Below are 26437 nucleotides of genomic sequence, written 5' to 3'. Positions count from 1 at the left end.
GTCAAGTAATTATTTTGAACCAATATTAATCTTTTTTTTTCATGAAATCAAGATTAGTTTTACTTAAAGAATACATTCATTCACTGGTATAGATACTTTATACTTTTCTATAAGACCAATTCTGAAAAACCAATGATATATCTCAAGGCCATTCCAGTTTAAATTGGTTGAAAAAAAAATCTTTTGTCTAAGGTTAGGCAGTAGAAAAGCTCATGTAGTCAGTTCAGTCTGACTTAGTTTGCAAAGTTTGAACCTGCTCATTGTCTGAAATCTCGAATTCAGCTGGCAATAGAACAGAGTAGTATCTGTACAATCAAGTCTAAAATTTCAATATCACAGGAGGACTCGTTAAGTCCGGAAAACACACCAACCCCTAGCAATGAAGGGCCCAGAATGCCTGCACCGGTAAAACAAAACATTTGCATGCGAGAGTTTGATGTGGAAAATTTAATAATGATTAGTTTTTTTGTAAATAATTTTCTGTATGTATGTCTGTCTGTATGTAATGTTGACTTGTGTCAAATCTTAAAATTGTGAGTAGAGTTGTTGATTTTACCTTAAGCTTTGTGGAATATTAAACTTGAGATTTGTATTATGTTTTAAATGGAAATTACATGTTCAGGATCTGGTTTTGGGTGGTGGCTGGTAATGATCAATTTATATTTTTTTCTTTCTCGGATACTAATTTAGGCACGACAATACCAAGAGAATCCATCGTCTGCTTTCACTGACAATTCATTGAATTTTCACAAAGGGGGAAATCGGAACCAAGCAAATCAAAATTTTGCTGGCTATGAAGAGCAAAATCCTCGTTACAAAAATAGTGGAGAGCAAAATTCTCATTACAAGAACGGTACAGAGCAAAATTCTCAGTACGGGTACAAAGATAGTACTGAGCAAAATTCTCAGTACGGATACAAAGACAGTACTGAGCAAAACTCTCAGTACCGATACAAAGATAGTACTGAGCAAAATTCTCAGTACAGATACAAAGATAGTACTGAACAAAATTCTCAGTACAGTTCTGAATCAGTTTACTCTCAAGAATCTAGAATGAAAGTTCCCCTTCAAGACTCGGCTTACCCTCAAGGGTCTAGAATGAAAGTCCCTATGAAGTCTAATGAGGGCCCAGTTAATCCACATAATAGGGGGTCTAACGATAGATCTAGAGCCCCCCAAGAATCTGAAAATTCAATGAATAACGTCAGTGAGAGACTTAAAGCTCCAGAAATGGTAATTCAGGAAACTTCTTATTGCATGCCCGTAGATGTTCATGCTTTATATTGTAGCATTCTATGCTGTTTCTAACATGCTGACAGCATTTTTATTTATATAATATTAAGAGAAGAATGACTTTTTTTTATATAACTGCATGAAATTGTACAGATAATACATGTATCTTCAAGTTGGTTCTTGTGTGAGATGTTTATTCAGATGCAGAGGTTTTTCATTTCATTGTATGACATTCACTATGCCCCAATATGTAATGCTTGCAATATCCTGCTTTAGGCCACCAGGAATCAAACAGAAGATACACCTCTTTCACTATATGATGAACCTTACGTTAATGACATTCAAAATCAAGGAAACAAGTCCATTTTAAAAGACTCCAATGTAGTGGTCCAAATCAATGATGAAATTCATGGTAAACTGACCCCAAGGGTCATAGTTCATGTCAACAGTGGCTCAAGCAATAGAACAGTTGAAGAGGAGAGTTACCGTAGAAACCGGCTAAAGGTTGGAGACACTGGCTACAACAGTGACTGGGATAGCAGAAGTTACCGTAGTGATGGGTACCTCTCTGACGCCAGTGTTCAAAGAAACAGACCTCCAGTTAACGATAAGACTTTTGTTTCTTCCGACGAACAGTCTAGAGCTCAAAGCAAAACTGACAGGCAGTCTGTTGCTAACAGAACTGATAATGCAAATCAGAATGGTTCTCTGAAAAAGGATGATACCTTTGATGAATATGGAAGCAGAAATGGAAGACCATCGGCTGAAAGAAGCAGAAGTCGAAAGGAAGTCTCCTGGTCAGATGGTCAAAAACAGAATGATAAAAATGGCACATCTTCTAAAGATAAAGTAGGAAACTCTGACCAAAACAAGGATGACCAGAAGGCCCCTCCTACAATAGTAACTCAACCAGCAAGTTCGGAAGCTAGTCAGAGGCCTCCTAAAGACAACCCTGTCCATGGGACAGATCTGCCCCTGAATTCTGTCACTGAAGAAGTTCACAGTGGATCTAGTCAACCAAATCACAGATTGAATGGGTCGGCCTCTCTTGATGCCAGGAGCAAGGTCGGCACCGAGTCCTCTTTTGAGAAATCTGAAGCTGATACGATGATTTCCAATGTCAACAGCGGGTATCAAGGAGATGTCAGTGACATTGGGCCTGATGAAAAAACAGAATATCGCAAGAAAAATTTAAAGGTTTAATGGATGAATGAGCACTGACCTTCCTCCAAAAAAAATCGATTTATTTTGACTAATACAGCACTTATATGGAACACTTTGTTGGATCAGTTTGCAATTTGATTTCTTTTGTTTAACTCTTAATATTGACTTTGACTTATATGAACATTCCATTTATCACTTTGATTAGTATTTCATATTTAAATCATGTATTATTACACTTGAGTGCATGTATTAAACCTTCCCTCTAGACTAAGATTGTATAAAAACCTAAGGTTTTTTTTTTTATCATATCATAGTTAACCATGTGATTTAGAATTTTATTCACCAACATTAAATCTTGTGTGTGGGTTGTTACAAAGTCACTGCAGCTACAGTGAGCACCTGATGACTTTAATGCTCATTTAATTCAGAGAACCCTAACTATAACAGATGAATAATGTGCACATTCATAATGAAATAGTGTGATATATGCATATTTTTATTTTCTTTGTGATGTCATTAAAATAAAACATTTTTAAAAGTGTTAATCCAATTATACATATCAATTTGTATTTCAAATTTGTTTAAACAAGAAATGTTAGCTAAAAAATAATTCTACCCTAGCTGTTATAGATTTTGCTCTTTAAAGTTTCATTACTGCTGCATTAATTATTCAAAGGATTAATATCCAGATTAATTTATTGCTAATTTTTTTGTTTGTTTCTTTTTTACAGGACCTCAACAGATTCCCTTCCCCACCTCCTCTACAAATGGACTCGAATCAGGGTCAAGAAACCGAGTCATCAAAGCAAAACAAAAAGGCAGAAAGTAGGTCACCTTGTTGAATGCCAACAAAATGGTAGAAGTCTACCGAACTTAGTTTCAGAGATTGTAGAATGTGATTATATTGTATACTTATTTGTAGAAGCTGTGACCAAGCCCCCTTTTTCTAAACAAGAGACAAAACAGGAAATAAGTGAGAAATCGATGGTTTGGGGCAATGGAGAATATGGTTTAGTGTTTTAGTGCCTCAGGCAAAACACTATGCACAAAAAAATTGACTTCAACCTAAAAATAATCGGTGAAAGCTTTTGTAAGACACTAATCCAGATATATTTGTCATTTTCCCCCCATCAAATCAATTTGCTCAAAGATCTAAGTTTTCTGTCTGATTAGCCCTTGTTTACCGGTAATAAGAAATATAAATCAAGCTCCTTAAACTAATGAAAACCTGCTGACATATAAATGGATGCAGTAAATTTCTTTCTAAACTCCTCTTGTTTGAATCTTCTTAGATATGGAATTTGTTATCTCTCAGAAACTCTACTATTTGTTCATCTAGTAGCCTTTCAAACCGACACAGTTCTTTTCTGTGGTTTGATATGTAGAGTTGAAGATATGAATTCAAAGTTTCAAGTAGTATCAAATAGAATTTTGTCTTTCTCTGAATGCATGGTTTTGAAATATAGACATACATTTAGCATCATTAGATTTTAAAATTAATATATTCCTTCTCTTGAAAGTTTCATTTACCGGTATAGAATTGTGAAATTTTGGCACAATAACACTGCATGTGGACATGGGTTTTCTTATTTGGTGTCAAATTTTGCATGCCTCATGCTATGGTGAGATCTTGCACACATTAAATAAAACTTTTTATTTTACAGGAACAGAAATTTTTTTTTCTTTGAAAATTTCCTTTGATCAGTATGTTTTGTTGTGATCTACTTGCAGAAGAGCGGCTAATGAAAGAATTAGAAGCAGCTCGCGAAGCCAGGAGGGCTGTAGAAAAACAAAGAGAAGAGCTCGTGAAAAAGGCCAAGTTGATGCAAACAAAAACACAGAACAGAAGGAACCATGGTAAGTTTGACAGAAGTCACTTTTGACTGGAACTGTTTTTGTGGGTTTTGCTGCTTTGTAATCCCTGTGTCAATTTACCAAAATCTTGATTTAAAAGGGGATCCTGAGAAACCCTTAATCCCAAAGTTTGCATTGAGGTCTTTGATTTTTTTTATTCTCATATTTTGTGAATGTCAGCTCTGAGTTCAATCAAGTGATATTTTGATCCTGTTTCATGCAATATGAGTGGGATATCTGATATCTTTTAATTGTTACACTTTCAGCTGATGTTTTAGTTTTGGTTTTGGGAGTTGTCATGGAGACAGTAAACGAATATCTTATTGTCAACATCTGCTGCCACAGAATTAGCTACTGACATATTTTTGTGTGTGCAATATGTTTTGGTCTGTTTTTGAAGGGAAGAACTTTGTTTGCATTCTGGAAAATTAACAAGTGGTATGTTGCTAAGGACAAGGTTTTTGTGCAGAGTGCTCTGAAGAGTTTTAATATTGAGTTAACAGAAATCCAATATCTTTTACACCCAGCCATAATAACTATAGATCACAGTACTTTTTCACTTGTTGGTTCTGGAAAATATTAACAGTTCTATTAAAAAAAAAAAAGAGAAATCTATGAAAATAAGGAAAGTGGTTTACTTGGACATGTTCAAAGAGATGGTCTAATCGATAGCCATTAGGACTGTATGAGCAGGCAACGTTTTACAACAGTTCTAAACCAACAAAGTTAGATTTTTAATTCAGCTAGCCTATAATTTAAAGTGGTGTGCTGTGTATACAAAGTTCTGGCATGCAATGAAAATGAGACAGATTTATGTTTCAGTCTTCAATGAAGGTTTATGGTACACTGGTGATTGTACTTATAAATTGTACATATATAAAATGATGTCATACCCTGTACTAACGAGTATTCTTAAGACACTTGTTTGTAATTTGGTGTGTCTGAGAGGCAGAGAAGAGAGATTGGGGTTGTTTTCATTTACCTGTAATAATTCAGGCATTATCAACCGAATTTCTTTTGGCAGCGTAGGCTAAATCACAAAGTCAATGATGACCACTTCTTCAGAACAGTGTATAGTTAAAAAGTTTGTTGTCATAAAACTGGGGACAATCTTTATAAAAACTTAGACACATGCTTTTTATTTTATTCAATGTAGATTAAAATTTTATTGTGGTACAGTTTAACATAAACTTTTAATATTTTTATTTAATTTGTAACTATTTTTTTTCTCTCCCTATGACTTGCAGACATGATGAATGTTTTTGATGGTAAGGTTATAAATACCTCTTCTGCATGGCAATGATGTTAATATTAATGATGCAGATAATGAAGATAATACAGACACTAAAACTTCTCATATTGTACACTATTACATTACTAATGTCTCTCACAATTGTACTGCTATGTCAATCCAACCATAGTCCAAGTTTGGTTTTAAAATAAAACCCTGACAATTGTAATATGATCATTAATTCACAACAAAACCACTGTGTGCCTGAAATATGAGAAGTTGTCACTAAACAGACAAACTAGAGCCATATTCCTTCTTCAATTATTTATCTCAAAGTTTAGTTTTAATTTTTTTTTTTCATTTTATTTCGATGGCTGCTTTTGGAGTGTTTAAATTTCTTTTATCTTTGGGAAATGTAAATGATTCTGTAGCATGTAATAAAGATAGCTTCCTGATCTCTTAATTTCTTTTTTAAGTTATTAGTTGTTGTTGAAAGTAAAACCTTTCAAGAGTACTGAAATTTCTGCTTGTTTTTCTCTAGCTTGTTTTGCGTGTATGATATATGAGTATAAGAAATGAATTTTAAATGATACGGAAGTAGCGCATGTTGTATATTACGATTTTAAACATTAATGCTAATTGTTATTGGACAGGAACTGTAATTTCACCTGTCACATACGAGGGAGTAACTAGGTACAGTTAATCAATTTTTACCATTAGGGAAATTTGAATTTGATGAAGTTTCAATTTTAAGCCAAGCAAGTTGGTTTAAATTAAGTGCATTCCATCACTTTTGAAGTTTGTTTACTAATAGACAAGTGCAGAAACTCATGAATAAATGATTTTTTTATGGCAGCTAGAACCAAATAGCAATAAAGAATATAGATTTTGTTTGAATTCTGGGTGTCCATTACAGATATTAGAGATACAGGGGTTTTAAAGCTATGTGGGATCTGCTAGGTTCAAACCTTCATTCTCCCTGTAACCCTAATCCTCAGTCAATATTGCCGGTCTGCCTACATCAGACAAATTTTAACTACTGAATTCTAATCTGAAATACAAACATTCAGCTAATTAAAAAATGTCTTTTCTTTGTGCATGCCACGCATGTGAGTGTGTATGGTATAGTTTTGAAAATTTAAAATGCTTGTTTTTTAAAGTTAAAAGAACATGCTAAAGAATCAATAATATAGGACTTCAACCTACATTTTCTGGTATATCCAAATGGAATCTTTGGTCTGCATTTTATATACTAGAGTTACAACTGCTTTTGAACAGAATGTGCACAATGTATTAGGGGCTACCTCTAAATCCTCCCCATTACATGGTATATAATGTAAATTGCTTTCAGTGAACCAATGGTAAAGGTCTCTAAACACTCTAGCAACACAGAATTAACTTTTTTGTTTGCAAGAGATTATAAAGTGCACTGAGGGGTAGATGAATCAGAGGAACAAATGCCTCAATGGCAGAACAGTTTGACAGTTTACAAATTGTATCATTTAGTTTCCCAAATAAAGAACCCCGAAAAAGCCTCTATAATCCATCGGCCTTGAAATGAAGGAAATATCACTACATCTTGAATCCTGATATTAGTAACACAATGCACAAAAGAAAATACAAGAAGCCCATTGTGAAAGGATATGCCATGAATATTTATGGAACTGAATTTCAAATACGGCTGCAATGTAATCCTTATTAATGTTAGTTTGAGCTGTTTTTATTTCAATCCATCTCTCTGTTTGTCTTGTAGCCAGGGATTTGTGGAAGAAGCGCTACTTTGAAGAAAAGAAGAAGACCCCGCCACTGGAAGAGCAGTGTAATAGACTACGACACGAACTAGATATCATTCATAGGAAATTAATGAACACCTTGGAAGGGCCTTCGAAAGAGAAGTCCACAAGACTCGGCGACTTGAAACCTTCCCAAAAGGTTGGTGACCAACAAGTGCCCGGACACTTCTATCCTGCTAATTATAGAAACGCGGGGCCGGCGCCACCAGCCTACGATCAGAATTATGAGGAGGGTTTAATTAAACAGGGTTATCAAAGAGCAGTCCCGAGTGACGGGACTGAAAATTTTAACGGCTACCAACCATACTACTATTCTAACAATTATTACAATGGACATGCTCTTCCCCCAAAGATGGGGAGCCCGAAACTGCCTCCAATTTCCCCTCAGTCCAAGAAGTCTAGTAGGCCCTCTAGTTATTATAGTCAACCGAATATTCAAAGTCCTGTTAGTGCAGTTTATCGTCCCAACTCCTACCAGCCCCCTGGTTCAAAGTACTCCCCCCCTAAAAGTACATCTCCGAATGCTAGGGGCCAGTTTCGCTCCCCTGCTAGCTCTGGTAAAAGCGTGAGATTTGAGCCTTTGATAAATCCAAAGGGATATAAGTATTACTAAGGCTTTACAATTACTTTGAGTTGCGAGTTTATTCAGGTCCTAAGAAAAAAAGGAGAATCACATTAAATGTATCTTCATGAACCAAGATAAATGCAAAGTGCTTTTTTATCTAGGGATACCTCCATTCACCGGGGTCTCCTTCACCCTGACCTCCAGAAATGTTCTTACCCCAATATCTAGGGCTTTTTATTTTATCTTTAAAACCCACCTTTAGAAAGATGGACTCCCACAAAAATTTTCTTGGACTTTATATCACCTGTCCCCCATTCAATGCATTGAATAACTTTACGTGTATATTAAATAAATCCATCATCAATTTGTCATATATCTTGCCATACTTTTAGAATTTATAATTCTTGTACTTTAAGATATCTGGTAAGTCTAGCTGTTAACTGTTTCACACTCAATGATATAAGTCGTATTCATTAGGTAGTGTGAAACTTATGTAAAGTTAGACAGCAATCCTATTAGGTAGAGTTATTTTTAATAGAATTTCTTGTACTATTAATAGGATTTGGGCTGTAAATTTTCATGGTTTTAAAGGCATAAAGATTTAACAGGGACTGAAGAGTTAAATTTGACCCTAATCTCTATAGTAAAAATAGCATATATAGGACTTATAAACCTCCATGATCGAAGTGCAAAGTTCTGTATAATTTAGTAATTATTTTTTATTGATAATAGTTCATATTGGGTAGGTTTTGTTACTTTCAGTTATACTTTTAAATGAATTCTTTTAGTTTTGTCTGCAGTTAAAATTCCTAAATTTTTAACTACATGTACCTAATTACTTGCAGTAGGTAGTTAGCAATTATAGATGAAAGAGGAAATAACAAACAATTATAGTTAACTTGAATGACCTCTGAAGTTAGCCAAATCTGTTGTAGTGGATTGTTGACCTGATTTGAATAAGGTGTCAATATAAATTGATTTTAGTGCCAAGTCTTTTATTTATCAGACTGAGCGCATAGTGCTACAGTTGTGTATTGTTCTTGGACAGTGATCATAGATTTTATATCAATTAAATGCTGTATGCTACCTTTGATAACATGTATGTTAAGCAAGAACAAATGCTCGCATGTGCAATTGTGAAAATATTTGTAAAATACCTAATGGATAAAGGAATAGCTCAAGTTTGGCAGTGATGTTTACATCTGAAACATGCTTTACACTCTGACATTCCAAGATTATGAGACATTTCAAAGCATAATAATTTTTTATTTTTTTTTAGAGATTAGTATATGTACATGTATAAGATTATTTTTTTTTTTTACATTATTTATACATGTATTTTCAAGTGTTCTGTGATATATATAGTTTTCTGTCTCACAATGAATTTACACTGTTTTATTGCAGTATATTTTGATACTAATGATTCCTTTGTCATGGTTTGTTATGATCGAACATTTACCATATTTATACTTGTTTTGTCTTGAAGAAATAAAAACAAAGACCATGTTTTGAAATTTCCTGTTTTTTGTTCTTTGCAGAATAACTATAAAATACAAGCGACGAGGTTAACTCATGAAATTGATGACATGAGGCGCAGACTCGAAAATGCCAAGATGAAACTGACAGCTGAGATGAAGGTATGTCACCTGACAAGCCCCTATCACCAGCACTCATTTCCAACTCCCTCCTCCCAGAATTCCTGCAGTTACTTCCCTTTGCTTTGGCATTAAAAGTATGCCTTGGTTTCCTTCAAAAAATTCATAAAAATAAATTGACTTCTTTTAAAAGAATTTAGATCCATACATATATGTTTACATTTTCCCCTTGCCTCATCATTTTATTGCTGCATGCTGTAAATGAAAAGCAGATGTTGTAACATTTTCACTCTAAATGTTGTCATGTACATGCAATTGTTGTCGTCTGTACACTGTACCGGCATGTGGGAATTAACAGACTAACTCTTGTAATTTGTCCTGTATGTTTCGATCGTTATGTTCCGTTAACAACTTGTACTGTTTTGGTGGTTTTTTGGTCACAGTTACATTGAATGAAATCTTGCAGCAGTATAATATATATATGACCATATTACTCAATTGTGTTTTCAAACATTATTGTTTGAAAACACTATATTGACTGTAGTAACTGCTAGAAATAAAATATATGGGTAGTAGTCTTAGCATCTTATTTTTTTTTTTTATCGTAGGATCTTCATACAGTTTATTTTTTCTTTTCCATCAAATTTTCCAGTCACTTGTGCTTTATTTCATCTTTAATCGTACTAACTGTAGCAGTTTAGAGAGAGAAAGCAAAAATTCAAATTGAATTTCATGAAATTTGAATGTTCCCTTTCATTTTATCAGCCAAGGCCCACTAGAGAGTTACGCTTCCAAGACAGTTACCACGGAAACCCATTGAATTATTATCAATAGAGGTCAGACAAATGAATCCCCTATATCATTAGAAAAATTCTGTTTTCTCCTTTTGTTTTTTGGTCTCTTACGTTCTTCCTTATTTAACTTTCTTTTCTTTAAACTGCATTTCGACCGAAAGGTTATTTTTAAAAATTTTTTTGGATGATGAGGTTCCTATCTATATTCATATTTATATATATTATATAGGGTTGTGGTAGATGTCCAAAAAATTAGAGATTCATGAATAAGGGTGATCTGTCAAGTGTTTGAATCTTTTCTAAACTTTTATCTCTAGACAATATTCAAATAAACCTTTGAAGTTGATATTCCTAGTTTTCCCATTTTAGAAATGTGAAACTAGAAATATACTAGTTATATGTGGGACATTTTTTAAAAATGGTTAAAATTTACCTCAAGGACAAGGTTTTATGTGTATAATTCAATGTTTTTGTTTGCTTCTAATTTACTAACTTTAATATTCAGTTATACAGCTTGCTGCAGTAATTTTTATTTGCAATTTTTTGTTCTTTTTTGAAATGTTCAAATTAAGTTCCGATCACTGCATTTTCACTGAATACAAATTTTTTGTGGTCAGGTGACATATCTTTATTGCTCAGTAGATTTTATTGGTCGATTCATACCTTGGTTTTATTGAGGGGGGAATGTATATTATATACATCATTACAATAGTGAGAAATATTGTAAAGCTGTTGTGTCAAAACATGGAATGAAAATTTCTGAATTTCAAAAGAAAAATGAACTGTATGACAGCAATAGATCTTAAGCTCTTTGTCAATTATTTGACATTTTATTGGATTATTTTGTGAAGAAAATAAAATTCATGAAAAAAAATCGATTTTATGCCAGTGGCATATAAAAATGAGCATTACATCAAAATAGTCATTAAAACTTGTTTTGAAAACAAACGTGATAAGAATCAGGTGTTTTAATGTGCTATTTTAGTGCATTTCCGCGCAAATATAATAGAACCTTACATAAAATCTAAAAATGTAAAGGTTTCAGAAAAAACTTTTATTAATTTGCACCAAAAAGGATAGCAAAATACAGCTATTTTTTTATAGATATATATCAGAAAATAATTAAATATTGGAAGATAAATTTCAAACAAAAAGAAACAAAGAAATTTGCATGCAAGACTGTATTTTGTAGTTGCACATTTTCCTCTGTTTTTTTGTATGCTATCAACACCAAAAAGAAAAAAATGCAAAAAATTGCATGTTCTGTCATTTTCATGAACAACTCATTGAAGTTTGAAGATAAAACAGTTTCAATGATAGAGCTAGTAAATAGATTATATGTACAGGACTTAAAATTAAATTGGTGCCATTTTTTCTTTGAAACTTTTTTATAGCTACGCAATCAGGCAGAAACGGAACTTCGAGCATTGCGAGCGGAATTAACTCAGCAGAAAATCCAGCTGACTTTGGCACGAAGCCAGCAGATGGCCAAATTGACCCCAACCACGCATGATTCACGTCTGGATTCACGTCTGTTGACCTCCTCGTATTCGTAGCAATTTCTTGTTGATATAAGATACATTTTATATTGATATTATTGTAAAAAAAAAAAAAGTAATATATGTTCAACTTTATGAATGTAGAAAAGAAAACTAGTTTTATGCCATCTTGTACATTGCAAGAATTGTAACAATTTAATATTGATGTCTAGGCTACAAGATGTACATATTATAAACAGTTGTAGCATCAATTAAGACATATCTTATTAATAAATGATTAGATGGAAGTTTGCATGGTTAGTTTGACAATGGTCAATAGTTTTGAACGGTTCTTTAGAAATATTGACCTTTACATGCACACTCTGGGTTTACAGCTTTAAGAATGATTCAATTTTTTTTTTTTTAAATAATACACTTAAGTTTATTTTTAATTATTCAATTTTTTTAAAAACCCTTTCAGTATAAAGGGGTATTAAGATTCTTCATGTATTTATGCTGATCCTTTTTGTATTCTTTATACTGTATGAATTAAAATCATTTCAATGCTGAATTTTTTTTCCATGCATCCACAATTAATGGAAACTTAATACATACATCTATGTACATGAAATTGAGTTTTGTTTATGTTGAAAACAATCTACTTTCTCTCTTATGTTGTAATACCCTTTTAAATTCATGTGTGTAACCACATCTCTTCAATCCATTTACCGTAATTCTGTTAATGCATGTACACTAGAATGAGAGTCTGCATGTGTATATTAATCAATTATGATTTTCTGTTTTGTTTTTTGATTGTTAATTTTGTTTCATACGTCTTGTCAGCTGTTGATCTGTGATATTTCCATCAATTTCTGTGATTCATTTACTTACACTGTAGACTGTACCATATCTACATGTATTTATATTTATCTTCAATCTTACATGTTGTTTGGGATGAGTGTCATATCATATTGTGTTATATTCTATTTTATTTTTTTGGTGTTTCTTTACAATTAATCAAGATATTCTTATTAATGAAAAAATATTAATTTATAACAATATTCTTTAGTTTCTTTTTTTTTTCGTTCCTTGAGAGATCAATTCATGCATTAAAAAAAACTAGTATTATATACAGGATATTTTACAAATTCACTGTGATTTTTGTTACATGTTGAAATCTGCAAATCATCAAGACCACCTTTATTTTTTTTACGTTATGAGAGACTTTACATTCGTATATGTACATGTAGTTTAATTTTGTATGCTCTGTATTGTTTTAAAAGCTTTGTGTATCTCTGAATCAGTATTTCCACCTTCTGTCTTTTATAACTTATTTATTTACCATCCTGTCCAATTCTGTATATTATTTATATAACTAAGGACAGTATTTGGTACATGGAACCCCAAAAGTTCTTTTGTCATATTGAATAAATCTTTTAAAAAGAATTGAAATTGGTATTTTAATCTTTCTGATGAGGCTAAGACATAGAACATTTTAACAAGAGCTTGGACTTTGGGTAGTTGTGTTAAACAGCAATGTGACATAGGCCTGTCTATTTCACTGTCATTCACTCAGCCATGGCTCTCTGAAATCAACAAGATTTGTCTGGCTTTTGAGCTAAGACTACACAATCTGTGCTTATTTCGCTTGAAATGGCGTCATTTTTAACTTGTTTTGACGCAAGAATTAGATAGCTACATCCTACTGAAAGTCCAAGGTCTTGTTAAAATGGTTCTAAATGAACTGTGATTTATGTTCAAACAGCTGTGGGGAAGTCTCTTCAGGGATATGGACAATTGTATCTGACAATGAGGCTGGATCATTGATTATTATAGTGAGGTGCTTACTTTGCCTTAGAAGGTTCTTGATGACAACCTCGTACCTCTATTAACATTAGGTTATAAACTCTGACAGAATGTGTTTATAATTGATAACAGACTTATTTTTAAAAATAGATAAAAAGTCTTATGTTATTGGAAAAGATATTATCAGTTTTGGTTTTTTACTGTTTATGAAAATGAAAGCTTCAGATGAACAAAGAGCTATAAAGGGGAACAACTCATCACATAAAAAATAAGATAGTTTCATTTGCACCAATGTGAAATTAAATATATATCTGTCAATACGATAGAAAAGGAGTCATGTTCCTGGCACAATGAAAATTCGACTAATTACTCCATCTGCAAATTAGGTAAATAGACAAAATTACTGTAAAAGATTTTCTACATTTATTATATGTACAATATCTATCAAATGTTTATCAGATCCATAATACCTTACACACACAGACGCACACACAGACATTAATGTACATACTTGTGACAAAATACTAAAAATGATTTACATTGTGAAATATGAAACCATTTAAGATACCAAAGCCTCGGGATCAGTTCTATGATGTAATGTACAAATGACAAAAAAAAAATTAATCTTGCACGATGTTGAATTCCAGAAATTGAATTGCTTCAAGTTTTTTCCTTAAATTCTGTAATGTTAAAGATTGAGTTTGTTTTTCATTTCTGATCCTCCACTCAAAAATAAAATCAACAACCGAGGAAATTTAGCACTGTATCAGATAAGCCATAATACAGACACTCTTAACCGTCTCTATTCCTTACCAATGTCTTGATAGGGAATTAAATATTACAAGTAACAATTAAAACTGACAACACATCCAAATCTTTTGTTGTCCAAAAACATCATATTCAAAAGACATACATTACACTGTGATTTTTTAAATCAATGTTTAAAAGATGCATGAACAAATTGTGAAATGTAATAGAGGCTGATTTAAAAATCATAGGCCCCTTTTTACCCAAAAGAGGATGATGAACCTCTAAATTGAACAGTCAAGTCAACTTGTGATGATAGAAGTTTGTGTGCTAGCTGCCTTTGTAATTATCTTATTTCAGTTGTCATCTGATGTCAGACATTCCTGAAAAATCTCAAGATTTTTTCTAGATATCTCAGATTCTTCATTTGCTTTGCTAGATACTGGTACTAGCATCTAATTTTCTAGTCCTTAATCATTTTTTCTGATGTTTGTCACACTGCTTTTTGTCAGACATCCAAGAAACCATCTTTGTCATTGTCTTGGTCTCCATCGTAAAACTCATTATTAGGATCAATTCTGAAAAGTTAAAAATACAATACATTTTAATTTAAAAAATGGACAATGCCTGTCATCTTATTCCACGTTATCGGTTGCCAAAACATTCTTTTACCAAAACAGAAGAGAAAGAAAATTTGGGCAGAACCTAGAGAGTGCACAATTTTCCTCGATAAGTAAATTGATGCAGACCACCCCAATATCCCCCTTCCCTTAACTAGCTTCAACAAATGTAAAAAAAATTCTGAGTATGCTATGTGCTAAAACCTGATATTTCATTATAAAACATGTGTAATTCTATCCGGACTGACCTTTTGTCTGTCTGATCCTGATGGTTCCGGATATCTGGATCATGTTCCTCTGTGTTCTCCAGACTGAGGAGATCCGGAGGAATGTCCTGCATCTGGACACTGGGGGAGTTGATCAGGTTCCTCAGGTGTTCATGTACCGTCGCCTTCACGTTATCCAGGTACTGTTCAAACAGACATAATAAAACCGGTAATGTCAAGTCCCAGGCATTAACTATACATACACATAATGTAGGATTTTCAAACTTGTTTTTTTCCTTTAAAGTGATTTTGATCCAATAATATTTTCCTTCCAATCTAGGACCTCTTCAGCTGTATCGAAATGAGAGAGAGATATCTCCAAATGTACCTGTTTTGTATTGAGATTTTCCTGTTTTGTTGATACATCTGGATGAAGAGTGAAATCTGGAGCAAAATACTGGATGTAATCTGAAAAAGTTTGAATATGATCATCATTATTTTTCAATAATCGTCATTGATTATCATTCTGTACCATATGAATCTGACAAACCACATGTTGATACAAGTATGATAAAACTGTGTAAAGCACACCACTCTGCCCACCCACCATTGAATGGAATCTCGTTGTTGAGTTCTTCATTGAGTAGCACGGCGGTCTCGTGGGTCCAGCAGCGGGCCACGTTCCTCTTGGTGTACCCCCCTCCCCCCAGCACCAGCATCGGGATGTTGAACTCTTTTACAATCCTCACACACTCCCTGGAAACAACAGATCAATGATCATTTCAGATTGTCCTCAACATTTATGATTTTTTTTATTATTTGGTAGTTCTTTTTATTTTAATCGGTGGTACATGATACATGTTATTTACACACAAGTGATGAAGAATCTAAATTTGAATGAATAAGGTGAAATTAAAATCCGATAAATATGAAAAAACCATGTATGACACATGTATTATTGAATTACAAGAGTAAGACTCTGAATGGTACCTAGCTGTCACTGATTCTTACCCGTGGCCTTTTATACTCAAGTTGAAGCATCCTAAACGATCATTGCCCAAAGAGTCAGCTCCACACTACAAAAAGAGAACCAGAAAAATATTCAGACCTCAGTCTTTCAGGCATTTGAACATGGATACATCTGCTTATATGATTCTTTGTTAACTACCGTACAAGTATACTTAAAGGGTACGTTATGTGGATATGTGAATACATCTACAATTATGCATAATTTCAAGGAACAAAAATATATTTATTCAAAATAATTTCATGTCATCTTTAAAACACAAGGACAAGCAGCCTCAGAATTTTAATCATTATATTTTATTAAAAATTATTTTGTCTTTTTACCAAGTGAATTTTCCTACAAGTACATGAAGTCCATCTACATGTCATTTTAATGTTACTTTGAATGTAGTTCATTGAGTTAAATGACTACCGGTATTAGTTCTTTACCTGTAATACTACACAAGTTGGCTGGTAAAAGTCCATCACAGATTTCATCACTTGCTGAAAGAGCTGGATGTAAGCTATACAAAGTGAAAAAGTACAATAGTTACCAAATAATTTCAGACTAAAACCGGTTGCTTAAGCTCAAAACTAGTTACATGTACTATATACTTTGCCTTTTTTGGAAATGTAAACTATTGTATGCATAAAAATATTGCATCTAAAAACAGAACAAAAAGCTAAGTGTAACTTGCATGATTTATGACCTTGAAACTTCAGTGTTTTGAAAATTTTACTATTATAAATTACATTTTTGGGTGGGACAGAAACAATACCTATTTTTCTCTAAGCTCACTGACACTCCCACTTCAGAGTAATGTTGTCACAAAAATTACTATGTATTTTCACAAATACACATACCTGATATCATTACAAGGCCTCAGGTAGAGGGGAACATTTTTTTAAAAAAACATCAGATAGCAAATGCTTTGATTTAATTTTTTTATATACTGTACAGGAATTCTTTAATTCCATTATGCTAATGTGACCTATTCTTGCAAGAACATTAGTCAGAAACATCCTAATCAAGGCCAATTTAGACTATTTGTGAACCTACATGTATTTCTTTAGCAAAAATTACAACATGAGCATTTACACATACAAGTACCCCAATTCATAACATTCTTTGATATATCAAATATGGTTCCTTGTAATTGCGAATAGATATGAGTTTTGTCCATTAACTTTTGTGCTTTCTATTACCTTAATTCTTATATCTAGTTCAAGATACAGAAAAAACGGGTTGCTTTATTACAAAAACAACCCCCAAAGTAAATCAAGAGAAAATCTTGAATATATCAGATAAATGATGGACAATTTCAATGAAGAAATGACCTTCAATACACGTAATACAATCTAATCTCTTATATACATACACATGTACTTACTTTGATCATCTATCCCTTCTTTTAGCGGCACATTGACGGAGTAATGTCGACCACTCTCAGCACCAATCTCGTACATATCGCCTAAAAATTACAACAAAAAAGTATCTTATGTGTGCACATTCCAGTCACGTTTACCTATTCATATAAATAAAGTCTAGATATTCTATCTAATCTACCTTTGAACAATGCTTTTAATATTAAAACTATCTATATATTGGCTTCTCATACATTCATCTATCATTCCTTTTATCTGAAAGAAATTTCATGTTCAAGTAATGCTCTGATATATATATAGGGCAGGATAAGAATTGATTTTTGACATTGTGAAGGAGTTGGACTATGATCTCAGAAAAATTATACACCTGTACTATTTTAAATAGAAACAATGTCTTGCTTAAAATCACACCAATGGTTTACGATCACCTATTTGTATTTGTCTATCTTAGAGTTGCCTCCCCCTACTTCCATTCCCAACAATTAAGATGATTAACATTGGTGATTCTTTCATACTCAACAAAAAGTTATTAAAAACTTTAAAGTAAAATGTAATTTCAACAACAGTAACCTGTGCCGGGGAAGAAGTAGTTTCCGTATTTGTGGAAGGACACGGTCATGACTCGATCAGTGAGGTAGAACGCTTCCTGTACTCCGTCGCCATGATGAATGTCAATATCAATGTACAGCACTCGAGGGTGGTACCTTCCAACAGAAAAATCAGCTCAGTCACATAAACTAAAATTTACAACAAATAATGAAACCATAATAAATTTCAGAATAATCAATGATACAATCCTTTGATTTTCAGAAAATTCTACTTGTCACATATCATATAGTATTACATGTAAATAGTATTACCCTGTGTGAGGGGTATATTATTGAAGACTGACAAAAGTTATCAATTTACATGCTATTACTAAAATAATAAATAAAGAATAATACTGAGTATATTAGTTTTGTTTGGGTTCACATGTACATGGACTTACTTTAGAAGCTCCAATATTGCGATAACAATGTCATTAACATAACAGAACCCAGAGGCCTCAAACTTCTTGGCATGATGAAGTCCCCCAGACCAATTCACTGCTATGTCACAGTGCTACAACAAAGAGACAAGTTCCATGGAAAACTCAGTCATTCAAATCAAAAGCAATAGAAATTAATGACTCAATCCACAGGAATACATCTTTGCTAACCAAGTGTTTTCTGTCCACTCCGCTCCCCACGGGAGAGGTGCGAATCAAAAATTACTAAAGAGCTCAATATTATAAAGTGAGCTTTGTGCTTATGACTCAAAAGCTAATATCTGGGGTTTCCATATTCAGTTACATCTATTCGTAAACATATGTTTAAGAACTGAAAATGCATATGTACAGACTTATTTTTATAAAATGACTTATATTAGATTTACAAACTCATACATTCAAGTAAACAATTGATATAAAGGGGTTTGCACACTCTGTCATTGAGTTAATTCAGTATTGGTAAATACTTTCCAATAAAAACTTAAAGACTTCAATTCAAACCAGACCAGAACCCCAACATATCGTAGCACACACAACTTTTAGGTACGACCGACTTACTTTGTTGTTGAGTTTCACAGCGCCCTCTAGTGATGCACCAGTGTACTTGGAGCAGAAATCGAACAAGCCATCAAAAACAGGACTAAAAGAAAGGAAGGAAACTTTTATTGACAGTACATACATAAGATAATAAAGCATACAATAGCTACATGTTAAATTTTTCATAACCCATTAAGTGTGTCAAAGTGCAGTTGTTATGTGTTGACTCGTAATTACCTATTTTTGCAACAAGTTCTCATCCTGGTTTTTATCAATAACTTTATCTCTATTACTGGTAGTATCGCAATGACCTTATATGACACATTACAGACAATTTACTATATGATTTTAGAGATTCCAAAATGTGCACAGAACTGTTCACCAGCAACACACAAAATAAAACAACTGTGGAATCATTATCTTCAAGACATGATGGACATGTACCGGTAATTGGTTTTTAAATGGAGTTAAGATTATAAGTACATGTACCTGAATTATGATACATGAATATGTTTTTTGCACCTATAGTCGGGAATTAAGTACATGTACCTATAATCCTGATTTCATTTAATATGGTAATAACTCTTAGTTTGTGGTAGATATAAATTTGCTTCAAAAAACACACAACAAAATAAAATATGATAAACAAATATATCGGTAATTGGTAATATGACTTCATTAACAATCAGTGCATAGCTGTCCCCATTGAATTTTTAACAAAGACAGACAAACCGCATTTACTTACCAGTCATCACCGACATTGAACATACTGAGCTGTTTAGTGAAATTGGTGACATTATTTGGCGAGACTCTCTGTAGGAAATCAATGTACTCTTCTGAGTGAAACCTACACATATCGTGGGCGGAGGCTTTGTAGGGCCGGTATATCTACAACACAAAAGATTGAACTTTTATTGGAATATTGATATATCTATAAAAGGTTTGTTACTATTTTACATTCTTGTTAATGTTTATTTAATACACATAATTATTTAGCTGACATAAAAGGAAACAAATGGCAACACAAAAAAATTATCATAAGTCTAACCCAAATATTTTTTAACAATGTTTTAAAAAAAGCATGAAAATTTGATCTTTATTTAAGATTTAGATCTTTTTCTCATAAAAGGTAAAAGTACATGTATCTTTTAAACATATAGAAGTAAGAAAGCAATTTGGTTAAAATGATGAGTTTCTAGCAAAAATAATAAATATGGTCATACCTCCATTTTACTGTGAAGGTTGTAGTTTAATACTAGACTGTGTGTCAGAGCTATACGATGAGGTTTCATAGGATGTCCTGGGCCTGAAATAAATGAACATAATTATTATGAAAAAATAAGTAATGTGGCTAAAAATTTAACACACATTTCTTAAATTTTACAGTGAGGAACGACAGAGTCAAAAATGAATGCATTTCCAGGCCCCTGAATCTGAAAAATCCTTCTGAATTACGGTAATTAGCAGGAATGAAAATGTAATCATTTAAACATTTTTTAGGATTATAAACATTTTTTAGGATTTTAATCAGTCTTGAGTTTGATGAAAGCAAAACAAAATTTCATTGTATTGCATAACAATTTAAAGGTACTAACATATAACATATACATGTAACTCAAATATTTTAACATGAAATATAATCGCCTACACCTAATAACTGACTCTTGGACTAATGCATCAAAAATCAAAGCTAAAGTTGTAGATTTGGTATACCCTGTAATTTTGTATTCCCAACTATATCCCCTAAATAATAATTAATATATTATTGCTTCACCATTAAAGTTGCATTGTAAACATATTTTTTTTTTCATTGTTAAAAAATATTTACTCCTGTAAGAACGTGGGGGAATAAGCCAAGGCATAAACCCACTTAAGTTCATTTGAAAAACCCACAATTTTTTTTTCTTACAAATACTACTTTTGTTACATTTATTAAGCATATGTTATCATTTGCATTCAGTATTGCCAAAACCTTCAAAAATTGACTTTAAATCTAATTGATATTAAAACATCAAAATATGTATATGCTAATTGAGCGACAAAATGCTAATGAAATCTGATATTCAGACTAGGCCTAAAAAAAAAAATTGTGTGTTTAGGGTAACACTGATGAAAAAATTAGGTTAGGTAGGTAGGGATTTTTTTTTTATTTTATCATATTTTTTTTGCATGAATCCTAAGAATGTTTGTTAGTTTCATATTTAAAAAAGTATTTTTTATTGGAAATAAGATAAAATTCACAATCGGATAAAATCAGGCATCTAAAAATGGTAGGATCGGGCCTTTTTTGTAGGTTAGGTCGGGTTACCCGAAACACACAACTTTTTTGGGGGGGCCCTATATCATTCTATAATTTTTAGTTAACTGCTAAATAAGTAACAATAATCTTTAATATATTTATTTTTAAAAAATAAACATGTTACTTTGTTGAGGGGGTACAAATTATAGACTTTAAGACGAAAGATTGGAATTATTCTCTTTACACGCACACAATAAATTCTCTGGAAATATGCAAGCACAGGAATAAAATTATTTGAAGTTAATACACGTATTATTTTAAACGCGTGATTGTCATTTAAAACATAATAGTGAATGTGATAGGGTTGTGGCCACTTGTGGGCATATGCCTCGGATTATTCCCCCAGGTTCTTTTGCCGACTAGATTTAATAAAAATGGGTTAGCTTATATATACAAAAAATGTCCCTCGTGCAATCTTTTTACAGCTTTTAAGGACCTGGAAATGCAGCCGTTACTCATTTTTCTGTAACTCTATGCTTAGAAAATGTATGATAAATTAATAAATTTTTGCTACGTGAGGCTGATTTGCATATTGTTGTAGTAAAACATTAAACTTTAGGAATAAAATTAAAAAGGTGTTAAATAGCTTGATCTAGCTACCCTGTATAGTTGAACAAAGCTATATACAAAAATTTATAAAGCTGTCTGATACATAGCTATTCTGAGTCTCTGGATGGCACAGCGTTAAATAGCAGATCAATTGAACTTTAATTTATCATGATTACGGAACGTTTGATAAGATTTCTGACTATGATTAGTTAATTGAATATTCAAACTACCATAATGGAAATTTCCAACATCAGGGTCAAGGAAATAAGCCACCGTTTTCGGTGGCGAATCTGTTGACATTTTCTAGAATTTTGCTTTCAACTGCTTGTCTTAATTTGCCTTCAAAATTGAAGAGTTCTAGAGTCACTACTACTCGAAACGTACAGTGTAGATATTTCCGGAACAATCAAATTTTTTTTTCCTGATGTCAAAAATATTGGAATACGCAAGTTATCAATGATATTTGGTGGTGATTCATGCCCTTTACTATTACAATGTATATCTGCCTCATATTGTGACCGTAAACATGTTTACATAGAGACCTTATGAAGTTCTACGTACATACATGTACATGTGCCCAGGGACGTACGTATACAAATGTTGTATACACGTCCTTGGTGTACCCTACCCCTTCACATTCCATCACTATACGCACTACCCTGAGACCCTAAATAGCATTGACGTGTGGTCATTCATAGAATTTGTTATACCGGAAGATATTATGCAGATTTCAATAAATACGACGTCCTTTTTACATCACGGACACCCTTTTTAGCGCGCGGTACAGGCGCGGCTCACGATAAAAATCACACAGGGGGTGACACATGGGCTACGTAACAACGATGTTAAGCCGATCCATCATCGGTAACATTACAGCAGCCAGAAAACTTCCCTCCTGACTGACTGACGTATGAGATTTAGTCACCTGTTGATTTATATTGGAACATCTACCCGGGAAGTGGCCATTTATCAATCAGAGACTTCGCCACAAGTGACACAAAGTCACTACGAACTTCTTCAGTAAAGACATACTGAATCAAGCTATTTTTTTAGCGAACAATTAATCAAGAATACGGAAAAATGAACGGGCTTGTAGTTGCAGTGGTTTTTGCAGTTTGTAATGTGATTTCAATCAATGGACAATTTATTCCACAGGGAGGATTTGGTTTTCCACCAAATGCAGGTCCAAATCAAGGATTTCCTCCTAACGCGGGACCCAACCAAGGTTTTCCACCAAACAACCAAGGATTTCCTCCAAATGGGCCAAATATATTACCAAATGCTGGAGGTTTTCCTCAAAATAACGCTCAAGGATTTTTTCCCAATGGACCAAACAATCAAGTTCGGCCAGGGAGATTCCCACCTATAGGTAAGCAAAAAATAAAAATAGGTTCAAATTTACAGTGGTGGTATGATAATGCTAATAATTTATATTTTAATATAAATAATAATTAATATATATATCAATAATATATATTTTTTCCAATTTGTTTGTTCTGTATATTAACTGCGATACCTATTTTTTACTTGGTTACCGTAGGACCGGGTCAGAGACCAGGAGTCGGAACAATTGTGTCTGGAAACAACTTCATTTACGGAACCTGTTACTTTAACGAGACTGGTTCCAACGTCAGAGGCAGAGTGGATATCAGGCAATTGGTAAGTCCCTGATTGTTCAAGAACGAGATTCCTTTCTTCTTCTCCTTCTTCTTCTTTGGATATTTTATCAAGGAATTGTCTGTATCTTATATAAATCTCCTTTTCGAATTATAGAGAACAGGCGGACCCTGTCAGGTGCGTGTTCAGGTCGTCGGTCTACCCCCAAGCCTGATGAGTGACACCGAACATGGAATTCACGTGCATGAGTACGGAGATCTTGGAAGAGGGTGCTATGCCGCTGGACCTCACTACGATTCAGATTCATTTTCTTTTCATGGATCTCCAAACAACCTTGGAACGTAAGTTCTCTTATTAAATAGCTTTAAGAATATGTTTAAAGTGAAAATGCAAGATATTTTTTTTTAAACGTTTAACTTTTAGAATCTTTTCAACATTTATCAGGATGTTCTTCGCATTAGACAATGTGCATCTATTTTCCCATTGCTTTATATATAATTTTTTATTTTATATTTTAGTGGTAACAGTCATGAAGGAGATATGGGCAATCTGCGACAATCTAACGCTGGGGTCATTGATGCTGAACTAACATTACCACTCATGACTCTAGCTGGGGACCTAGGAATCGTTGGTCGAGCCATCGTGGTGAGTAAACCAATCAGTTTTGTTTTACCTGGTTATAAAACACAATCTTACGTATGCCATGAATAACAAACGTAATGCTGGCGGTTATGATTTGATATAATTTGTCCAAACGGAAGTCATGCAGCGCCTCGGGGTATCGTGTGTTGATCCAGAGGGAAAGGCAATTTTATTTTCCGTGTAAATAGAGAACCATTTTTTCACGATTTCTCAAATTTTGCAAGACACATTTCTGCGGCCAACCAATTAAGAAAACAGATTGAAAACTTACAAATATAAACATGCACGATTATATCAAGATTTTTCTCCCAGCATACGGTATATTAAATGAAATTAATTTTACAGTTCACACTTATCACAATATCAGGGAAATACTAAAAAAATCCAATATTTTAAAAATAATTTCGAAATATAAATATTAAAAGACATCACCAAATACTAAAGATGTTTTCATTTTTTTATCTGTAGCTACATGAAGGTCGCGATGATTTGGGACGAGGCGGTAATCCCATGAGTCTCCAGACCGGAAATGCCGGAGCTCCAATCGCCTGTTGCACAGTAGGCCTCTCTGACGCGTCAAACTGGAACAGTCCCTTTATTCCAAGTTCTAATGGTGGTCTTCAAAATACTGCAGCAGCAAGTGGCCAGTTTTCTTCGTCAAACACACAGTTTAATTCGAATCCTAGAGGACAACCAAGAACCGTACCAGGAAACACACAAAACCAGCCATTTCCTGGAAATTTCCAAGGGAAGTAATTCAGACACTGTGGATGCTATAGGTGAAGTTGGGTAATAAATCAATGAAAACACGGGTATTTGGTGATTTATTGACATCATCCTCGGCAAATGTGATAAGTGCAATGTGAATCTGGTGCGTGTTGTGATGTTATTTGATGCGTTTCTCAGAGAGAGAGAGAGAGAGAGAGAGAGAGAGAGAGAGAGAGAGAGACAGAGAGAGTATTTATTGTTTATTGTATTGTATTGTATATTGTAACACTTTTTATGACTTTAATTTTTCTACAAATAAAAATATGAAACCTACATTTAAAGCTTGCTTTAATTATTTCGTTTCTGCTGTAGAACTGATATCTATAATATTTTATGTACAAGGATTGCAAAAAAAAAAAATCTGTTTAATCTTTTATATTCATCATATATGAATATATATATATATATATATATATATATATATGAAGTTCCTTAGCAGATTCGGAAGTACATACATGTATAGATATGCGAAATTATGTGCGGTACCAAAGACTTTTTTCTTGAGTGGCACTCTTTGCCGGGGGGCGGGGGGGGGGGGGGGGGGTCTTAATATTTTAACTACTTTGCTAGTATAAATTGGCATCCATTAGGAAAAATTGGGTACTAAAAGTTAACATGGTTTGTATTAATTTTTTTTTCGAAAGAAAGAATATCTTTATATTGCCTGACGTCAGATTATATGAAGAAAATGCATTTTTATTTATTTTCAACTCGTTTATTTAATAATATGTCTGTATGCTATACAACTAACCAAATTTAAACGGGCATACAAGGCGTTGTATATCCACCACTCGGAGCAATGAAGACGAAAGAATTTCAATTCAAGTTAGAATATTAATTTTTGACTTGTATGCATTGTTTTCGTTATAAATTTCACAATGGAAGTCAATATTGTGATTTCATTCTCTTAACACGACAAGTATAGGTTTCCAAATTAAGCTGCACGCCGTTTTTTTGCCTTAATCTTGGACCATTCACTGTTCTTAATTGCAAAATTAGGTATGAATGGGTCCTGACTCCATCCTAAAGGTACTTTTATTTAAAGAATAAGTTTATATTGATTTTTATTATTGATTTATTAAAATGGAGTCTAGACCCATAATGGGTCAAATTTGTGATTTTCACCAAAAACGATTTACGTCATTAATAATTGTCAAAGAGTTTAATTTATTCAAACATAGAGAGGGTGTTCGAATCGTACAAACGGCGTTTTATTTTAATTCATTTGCTTTTAAGTAAAACATGTTTTGATTTTTTATTGGATTATTATAAAAAATATCTAATGCCATTTATATAATGACAACAATTACGTAATGTTCATAATCTGTTCACACAATGTCGGATAAAAATAGCGCTAGCACATATATGTGATCATGCTGTAATGCTTAGAAAGCATCAAATAAAACGAAGGGGATAAGTAGCAAGTGCATGTATTATTGTATATTATGTATTTGTAAGAGAATGCAATTCTATATTATACGTGTACATGTTCTGATGCAAAGTTTCAAATTAGCTGCAATA

General features: G+C 33.1%; 3 protein-coding genes across 13 annotated transcripts in view; 2 read left to right on the top strand and 1 right to left on the bottom strand.

The window, feature by feature from the left end:
- The window catches only part of LOC128164958 (trichohyalin-like), a 36389-nt gene extending 23230 nt beyond the window's left edge, over positions 1-13159 (top strand). For 4 of the 11 annotated variants that reach the window (XM_052829084.1, XM_052829077.1, XM_052829079.1 and 1 more), the window contains 8 exons: positions 1510-2430; positions 3129-3222; positions 3320-3370; positions 4129-4254; positions 5499-5519; positions 7236-7414; positions 9379-9477; positions 11624-13159. In XM_052829084.1, the coding sequence (XP_052685044.1) occupies positions 1510-2430; positions 3129-3222; positions 3320-3370; positions 4129-4254; positions 5499-5519; positions 7236-7414; positions 9379-9477; positions 11624-11785 (1653 nt within the window). In that variant the 3' untranslated portion in view covers positions 11786-13159. Of the gene's footprint in view, positions 1-339; positions 406-690; positions 1234-1509; positions 2431-3128; positions 3223-3319; positions 3371-4128; positions 4255-5498; positions 5520-7235; positions 7415-9378; positions 9478-10200; positions 10272-11623 lie in introns of all 11 variants that reach the window. The other 7 variants (XM_052829083.1, XM_052829082.1, XM_052829086.1 and 4 more) reach the window with 7 other exon arrangements.
- Positions 13160-13921: 762 nt separating this feature from the next.
- LOC128167805 (histone deacetylase 3-like) lies at positions 13922-22250 on the bottom strand. Its single transcript, XM_052833723.1, has 13 exons — positions 22120-22250; positions 20265-20347; positions 19787-19929; positions 19063-19144; positions 18466-18578; positions 18048-18181; positions 17483-17563; positions 16542-16615; positions 16098-16162; positions 15694-15842; positions 15475-15554; positions 15129-15289; positions 13922-14838 (listed from the first exon to the last, which is right to left on the bottom strand). Exons 1-13 carry the CDS (start codon positions 22187-22189, stop codon positions 14769-14771), a joined length of 1305 nt encoding a protein of 434 aa, XP_052689683.1. The 5' UTR covers positions 22190-22250; the 3' UTR covers positions 13922-14768.
- Positions 22251-22838: 588 nt separating this feature from the next.
- LOC128166810 (uncharacterized) lies at positions 22839-25191 on the top strand. Its single transcript, XM_052832197.1, has 5 exons — positions 22839-23258; positions 23430-23548; positions 23663-23847; positions 24025-24151; positions 24617-25191. Exons 1-5 carry the CDS (start codon positions 22970-22972, stop codon positions 24902-24904), a joined length of 1008 nt encoding a protein of 335 aa, XP_052688157.1. The 5' UTR covers positions 22839-22969; the 3' UTR covers positions 24905-25191.
- Positions 25192-26437: the final 1246 nt, after the last annotated feature.

Source organism: Crassostrea angulata, chromosome 10, assembly GCF_025612915.1.
Source record: "Crassostrea angulata isolate pt1a10 chromosome 10, ASM2561291v2, whole genome shotgun sequence".
NCBI classification, from domain to species: domain Eukaryota; kingdom Metazoa; phylum Mollusca; class Bivalvia; order Ostreida; family Ostreidae; genus Magallana; species Magallana angulata.
Note: the sequence above shows the minus strand (reverse complement) of the source record. Positions and strands in the feature narration are given on the sequence as shown.